At 33.0% G+C, this 7,500-nt stretch overlaps 2 protein-coding genes across 8 annotated transcripts in view; one reads left to right on the top strand and one right to left on the bottom strand.

Moving 5' to 3' along the window:
- The window catches only part of LOC132858253 (transcriptional regulator ATRX homolog), a 16,645-nt gene extending 11,105 nt beyond the window's left edge, over nucleotides 1-5,540 (top strand). For 4 of the 7 annotated variants that reach the window (XM_060888508.1, XM_060888503.1, XM_060888506.1 and 1 more), the window contains 9 exons: nucleotides 329-379; nucleotides 1,224-1,272; nucleotides 2,345-2,442; nucleotides 2,780-2,911; nucleotides 2,989-3,105; nucleotides 3,541-3,636; nucleotides 3,733-3,840; nucleotides 4,147-4,209; nucleotides 4,721-5,540. In XM_060888508.1, the coding sequence (XP_060744491.1) occupies nucleotides 329-379; nucleotides 1,224-1,272; nucleotides 2,345-2,442; nucleotides 2,780-2,911; nucleotides 2,989-3,105; nucleotides 3,541-3,636; nucleotides 3,733-3,840; nucleotides 4,147-4,209; nucleotides 4,721-4,963 (957 nt within the window). In that variant the 3' untranslated portion in view covers nucleotides 4,964-5,540. The remainder of the gene's footprint in view (nucleotides 1-328; nucleotides 380-1,223; nucleotides 1,273-2,344; nucleotides 2,443-2,779; nucleotides 2,912-2,988; nucleotides 3,106-3,540; nucleotides 3,637-3,732; nucleotides 3,841-4,146; nucleotides 4,210-4,720) is intronic. The other 3 variants (XM_060888509.1, XM_060888505.1, XM_060888504.1) reach the window with 2 other exon arrangements.
- LOC132857816 (eukaryotic translation initiation factor 4 gamma 1-like) overlaps nucleotides 1-7,500 on the bottom strand; it is a 796,411-nt gene that overhangs the window by 483,901 nt on the left and 305,010 nt on the right. The window lies entirely within an intron of this gene.

The raw sequence follows: 7,500 nt of genomic DNA, 5'->3' as shown, positions 1-7,500 counted from the left end.
CTTTCTTTTTTCAGCTCATGTTTTTCTCTCAGCATAGTAGTGGTACAACAAAGAAAATTTAAAATTTTATTATAGAAATTAAAATCACTGAAAAGCATTTTAAAATTTAAATAATCATTTATTTGATCAATAAAAATTCTATTAAAATTTTATTTAAAAAATTCCTAACCCTCACTGTAAACCCTCCTGTCACTCTAACCCCAACCCCACTCTAACCCCACCCATTTAGAACAATTATTCTTCTATAGATTTCTTATAATCTTAGATTATGTTAGATTAGTAAAATGTATTTATTTATTTATTTTATTTATTTATTTATTTTTACTAGAAGGAGACAGTAGAATGGTCTCCATGGGGTGATGATGCCGGGGAAAATGAGGTTTGAGCTTTTAGAATGTTGTTTCTTTTTTAATTTGCTAAATGCTGACAACATAATCATTTAATTAAATGCTTTGATTTACAGTTTGAAATGTCCCTTTAGGAAACATTTATAGAATATCTCTTTCAGCATAACATACAGTACACACACACACACACATACACACATACACACACACACTTCAGGCCATTATTCAATCTCTATACCCTGATGCTCCCACCACCGTGTTTCATAGTAGTGGATGGTTTTCTCAGGGTGTTGAGTTCCTGCAAAACATAGCACATTAGTCCAAGGTCAAAAAAATTCAGATTCTGGTGTTATCAGACCACTGAATCTTTTTTTTTTTCTTTCTTTCTTTCTTTCTTTCTTTCTTTCTTTCTTTCTTTCTTTCTTTCTTTCTTTCTTTCTTTTTGGATTGCTGTTGAAAAATCTCTGTAGACTCCTTGCATTCTTCTTCATCCCAGAGGGCTCATTTTTATGATTTATGTCCATTTCAATTTCAACTTACTACATTAAAATACACGAGAAACATCAGGGGGGTCAATACTTATGCATGGCACGCTATCTAAAAGCTTTAATCTGTCTATCCATTTTTTTGTTGCTGAATAAAATGAAGTTCTAAAATCTAAAATATAAGTGTTCCTTATTTAAAATGTCAGACGCTTCTCATTTCTGTGCCGAGTGTGTTTAATCTTCAGGATTTTAATATTGAGCTGCGTTTTTATTCGTTTTCTTACATTATTAAAAACAGCTAAGAGTCTAGTGCGGAGATCAGAGATTTATTCCTCCATCTAACTCTCTCTCTATCTCTCTCTTGCTCTCTCTTTCCCTCTCTCTCTCTCAGGAGGGAAGATCAGGTGTAACGGCTGATGTTCAGTCAGCAGCTTCAGAAGGTTTGGTTCAGCTCAAACTCACAAACTTTCTACTCTCTTTACTCATCACTTCATTCTGTTCATCCTGATCATTCCCTTTCTTTTCCTTCACCTGAAGTGTGTTCATGAGATTTCTTTCTTTCTATCATGTCCTGTTCTTCTCCTTTCTTTCTTTCTTTCTTTCTTTCTTTCTTTCTTTCTTTCTTTCTTTCTTTCTTTCTTATTGTCTCTTATGTATTCTTTCAGATAGTTTTGTCCATTTCTAATTTGTACTCTGTTGTCCTATTTTTCTTTCTTTCTTTCTTTCTTTCTTTCTTTCTTTCTTTCTTTCTTTCTTTCTCTCCATTTCCTGTTTGTATTCTATCATGTCCTGTTATTCTTTCTTTCTTTCTTTCTTTCTTTCTTTCTTTCTTTCTTTCTTTCTTTCTTTCTTATTGTCTCTTATGTATTCTTTCAGATAGTTTTGTCCATTTCTAATTTGTATTCTGTTGTCCGATTCTTTCTTTCTTTCTTTCTTTCTTTCTTTCTTTCTTTCTTTCTTTCTTTCTTTCTTTCTTTCTTTCTTTCTCTCCATTTCCTGTTTGTATTCTATCATGTCCTGATCTTCTCCTTTCTTTCTTTCTTTCTTTCTTTCTTTCTTTCTTTCTTTCTTTCTTTCTTTCTTATGTATTCTTTCTAATTTGTATTCTGTTGTCCTATTTTCTTTCTTTCTTTCTTTCTTTCTTTCTTTCTTTCTTTCTTTCTTTCTTTCTTTCTCTCCATTTCCTGTTTGTATTCTATCATGTCCTGTTCTTCTCCTTTCTTTCTTTCTTTCTTTCTTTCTTTCTTTCTTTCTTTCTTTCTTTCTTTCTCTCCATTTCCTGTTTGTATTCTATCATGTCCTGAACTTCTCCTTTCTTTCTTTCTTTCTTTCTTTCTTTCTTTCTTTCTTTCTTTCTTTCTTTCTTTCTTTCCTTTCTCTGGTGTCTGGAAAGGAGCAGCTGAGTGAAATGTTTCTGAAAACATTTAAGTAAATGAAATTCACACACCGAATCTAAACACACCTCTAACTGTAGCTGACTATACTCTAATCCACTCCAATTTTATTTCCCAGCATTCCCTGCGGTCTGTGAAGCTAAGACTGATAGGATATGTGACGATGGTGAAAGAAGAAAAGAAGAAATGAAAGCAAAGCTCAAGAAAAAGAAAAAGGTTCGGTCTATTATCAAAAAAAAAAACAAGTAGTGAATTCACTCGTTCTCTATAGCTAGCATACTAACTGATGCTAATGTGTCCAGCTAATGCTAATGATGCGTTAGCTGTGTTTTTGTAAGTTAAGCAAGATAGTTATCATAACTAGCTAGAGAAGAGAGGATTGCTAGCTAGTCATCATAGCAAGATTAGCATAGATTTCTTAGTGTAGATTGCTAGCTACCTTTCAAGATCAGCTAGCTTACGCTCACGTTTTTGAAAAAAGTGTGGAATTAAATATATAATAAACAAACACAAATAGGTAAAAATAAATTCTAACCCAGTATCTTTCTATTAGGATTCTGCGTCATCTTCAGAATCATCTTTCTCTTGTTTGGATAGTTCCTCCTCAGACAGTGAGGATGACAAGAAAAAGAAGAAGAAGAAGAAGAAGAAGAAGAAGAAGAAGAAGAAGAAGAAGAAGATGAAGGTGCTCTGTTTATTATAAATGAATTAAATGATTTCAAGGATTGTTAATAACCTTGTGCTCCTGTGTGATATTTTTAGGACTCAAGCTCATCTTCATCTGATTCTTCCTCCTCATCGGACAGTGAGGATGAAAAGAAGAAAAAGAAGAAGAAGAAGAAGAAGAAGAAGAAGAAGAAGAAGAAGAAGAAAAAGAAGGTAAAGAAATCTTGTATTGTGAAACACATTACAATGCTAATACCGAAACATACATGTACATGACTATTACTTATGTTGGCGTGAGCATTCAGTTTGAAATGCTAACGGAAAATGCTAGGTTGAATTCCATGAAGATGCTAAGACTAATGCATAATTATGCTAACATTTAATTTGTGAAAGACTAATGCTAGTTCAGTTAGCTGTAGCACAATCAACAATATACTTCAGAAGTGAATCATTTGACTAAATAAATAAATAATTGTAAAAAAAAAAAAAGAAAACACAAACAGAATGCAAATAAATAAATAAATCTAGATGCAGATGACATGAAAATTCATGCTAATTCCATTAAATTTTAAGTTTATTCTGATTTGGATTTTATTTTTATTTATTTTGATTTTATAATATGTTTATTTACCAACTTCTCTTGCTCAGGACTCGAGCTCATCCTCATCCTCATCAGAGTGTTCCTCCTCAGACAGTGAGGATGAAAAGCGAAAGAAGAAGAAAAGAAGGAAGAAGAAAAAGAAGGTAAACATTAGTTTTGACCTCAAACTGCAAGAAAACACCAGAGTCATGCTTTTTCTTTGTTTATCCAACATTGTTGTTGTTGTTGTTGTGGTACAGGTCTGCTGCTCTTCCTCTTCATCTGACAGTGAGGATGAACAGAAGAGGATGAAGAAGACAAAAAGAAGAAAGAAGAAAAAGAGCAAATCTAAGAAGACTAAGAAGAAGGTGATTCTGAAAAAAAATTCTGATTCTTTTCATTTCTGACTTATTGTTCTGATTTTTTTTTTAATTTATTTCTAGATTTTCAACTTTATTAATATTTTATACCCGCTTTTTTAGTTACAGAGGTAGATTAATTATCACTTAAATAAATAAAAAAATTAAAATGACATGGGGGAAAAAATCCATATTAGAGTAAGTAATGAATAAAGGCCAGTCATGTGCATCCATGGCAACCGAGTCCGATCTCTGATGTGGTGTTGTAGAATTTCAATGCTTTTTAAACGTGTTGTCCTTTCTGTCCGGTGCCAGGGTTTAAGATCTCCTTCACCTCATACTCCTGATGAAAATAAAACGAAAGAGGACTTCTTAAAGGTAAAGACATGAATGAAAGTAATTTAACTGTGTGCAAACAAATGTTTTTAAAAATCTGTTTGAAAATAAATAATTTTTTTAAAATGTAGACTTAAGTCACATAATTTCTTTATTTCCACTTTGGGCTCTTCTTCTTCTTCTTCTTCTTCTTCTTATTATTATTATTATTATTATTATTATTATTAATAATATATGTTCTTCTTCTTCTTCTTCTTCTTCTTCTTATTATTATTATTATTATTATTATTATTATTATTATTATATGCTATTATTATTATAAAATGGAGATTGTTCTTGAATGTGAATAAATTTATTGTTGAAATAAGGTAAGTAATAACACTACACTAAAGTGATAAGTAGCGATTAGCATGTTTCTGACTAGCCTAACTAGCTGAAATTATCTTTATAATCCACTATCTGTTTAATAAATTCAACAAAGAACCTTTAAATGTACATTTCACAAAAAAGATTCAATTTAATGAATCAGCTCATTTTGATTCTGTTTGCGCAGGAGGAAGTGAAGGAAGAACATCAGGATGGAAGGAGCGACGCAGCAGGAGGAGAGGTCAGAGAGAGATACGACACGTTCCTGGACGATCCCATACGTGGCATCTTTACTGAGGGGGCTGAGTCTAATGGGGAGGAGTCTAGAGTCACCTGGGGGGGCGGAGCTTTAAGCTACAGAGCTCATGCGGACACTGAGAAGAAAGATGACGAGTCACAATATCAGACGTTGAATGAAAACGAATTGTGAATCTGTTATTCGGAGTAAAAAAAAATCATTTGAGTTTAGATTTGATCCATGCAGTTCAGCAGTTGGTTAATCTGTTGAACACAATCAGGGCTTTTATATGAGGAATAACAGCTAATTGAAAAGATTACTAATTTGTTTCTCAAGGAATTTTGTGATTTGTTTTGCTGTTGATTTATGGCACAGGAGGTAATTTTCTGTTGTAGCTTTATAAGTTTAAGACACTTGTTCAGATTTTAGATTGTATCAAATGAGCACAAAGGGCTACAATGACTGAATTATAGCTCATTGTTTTGTTAACAATTTGATCTACAAACAAATCAACAAACTCAACTTTAAATTCTAAAATTCTTAGTTGTTCTAAGAACGTTAGCTTTATCCATCAATTTTGAGTTAATAAAACAGTCAGAGCGGGCGAAAAGTAAAACTGCAAGTTAAAATAGAAATTAATTGAAATTTTATTGTGAAGAATCAAAACACTTTATTTACTGAAGTAATTGCTTGAAAATTTGAGATTCTGGAAAAACAATGATGCACTTTTGTTACAATTATCTACAATAAACAACAAATAAGATTTTCATTTGACTCACCTTTCTATTAATCAGCTGCTATAATACAAGATTACGCTGCTTTTTAGTTTATAATTACAGAAACCCTAATGTCCTTGAGGAAATATTTGAACTAAGCTCACTGGGGGGAAAAAACAGTTGTATGTGGCCTTTTTTATTTGTGTGTGTTTATTTGAACGACACATTATAGTTTTAATGTGTTTATATTTACAACTGAGGTCATAAGTTTACAAAAGTCCCGCGCAATCTGCAAATATTTATAATTACAAAAAGAAATAATACAAATTTTTTTTGTGTGTTTTATTTTGCGTTGCCCTGAATACGCTGTTTTTCTGTTTGGTTTTTTACATCAAAGTAACAAATCATAACTGAATTCACACAAATGAACCAATTTCCGGTTCCAAATACAGTTTGCTTTTTTGTTTATTTTGTTTATTCTGTTTTCTGGGAAATATGTAAATCATGTAGCTTCTGTTAAGGACACACACACATATATATATATATATATATGTATATATATATATATATATATATATATATATATATATATATATATATACATATATATATATATATGTGTGTGTGTGTGTGTGTGTGTGTGTGTGTGTGTGTGTGTGTAAAAAAAAAAAAAAAAAGATCTGTAAACAAAACAATAATTTACACCTATTCCTGTGTAAACGTTTACACACCCCTGGCTGTTAATGTACAGTTAATGTACTGTTAAAGTACTTTGTTGCCTGTGAATCAGTGAATGTTTGCACCTTTTTGTAATAGTTGTCCCAAGTAAAAAGATAGTTCTCAGTATCATATATTCATGTCAGAATGAAGTGAAATACGTTGAGAAGCCAAAAAAAAAAAAATGTGCAGAATTTTTATAAACAGTGGGTGGTTTAGGGGGCACGGTGGCTTAGTGGTTAGCACGTTCGCCTCACACCTCCAGGGTTGGGGGTTTGATTCCCACCTCCGCCTTGTGTGTGTGGAGTTTGCATGTTCTCCCCGTGCCTCGGGGGTTTCCTCCGGGTACTCCGGTTTCCTCCCCCAGTCCAAAGACATGCATGGTAGGTTGATTGGCATCTCTGGAAAATTGTCCGTAGTGTGTAAGTGTGTGAGTGAATGAGAGTGTGTGTGCCCTGCGATGGGTTGGCACTCCGTCCAGGGGGTATCCTGCCTTGATGCCTGATGACGCCTGAGACAGACTCCCCGTGACCCGAGGTAGTTCGGATAAGCGGTAGAAAACGAGTGCGTGAGAGAGAGAGTGGGTGGTTTAAATGCTCGTGAAAAATAAGAAACTCAGATTCTCAGGATTGAGAATCAAGTGTCCGTGAAAATTTAAAGTGGTTCATTTGTATCAGTTCAGTTATTATTGTGTTTTGTGGAGTATATGTTATATGAAATAGCTTATTCAGGGACGTAGCAAATAAAACAACTAATTTCATGTTTTACGAACCCCTATTTATTTATTTACTTACTTACTTACTTACTTATTATCTTTGTTAACATTTTGTAAATTCTGCAATGACTTAATTGGACAAAGACTCAGCTTAAAAAGATTTACATTAAGGTTAATTCGAGGTTAAATCTTTACTCCTGACTGACACTGGAGACTCCTTCCGTAATGTTAAATAAGAGTCTCCTTAAAAGCGAGAGGAAAAAGTCATCATATCAACTCTTAAATCAGAAGTTCTGCTTTTAGTTCAGTTCATGGTTAATTATCTCTAATTACCGGCTGATTTATGTTTCAGTGTCAAATCATTAGCTACGCAACAAAAACAAGGACAAGGCGCTTCATTTGCATAAACTGTAACGTCAAAGCATCTGTCACAATGGACACATGAAGGTTTAATTCCTCTTCTTGTTGTTTTGTACTTCCAGTTAAGCATAAACCCTGTCACACTGGCAGAACTGGATTTGTTTAGAAGGTTTTTTTTATATGGAACAGGAAATTCCAGATTTCCAGGAGACTCGTGTAAC

The sequence above is a fragment of the Tachysurus vachellii genome, chromosome 15 (genome assembly GCF_030014155.1).
Source record: "Tachysurus vachellii isolate PV-2020 chromosome 15, HZAU_Pvac_v1, whole genome shotgun sequence".
Classification (NCBI taxonomy): Eukaryota; Metazoa; Chordata; class Actinopteri; order Siluriformes; family Bagridae; genus Tachysurus; species Tachysurus vachellii.
Note: the sequence above shows the minus strand (reverse complement) of the source record. Positions and strands in the feature narration are given on the sequence as shown.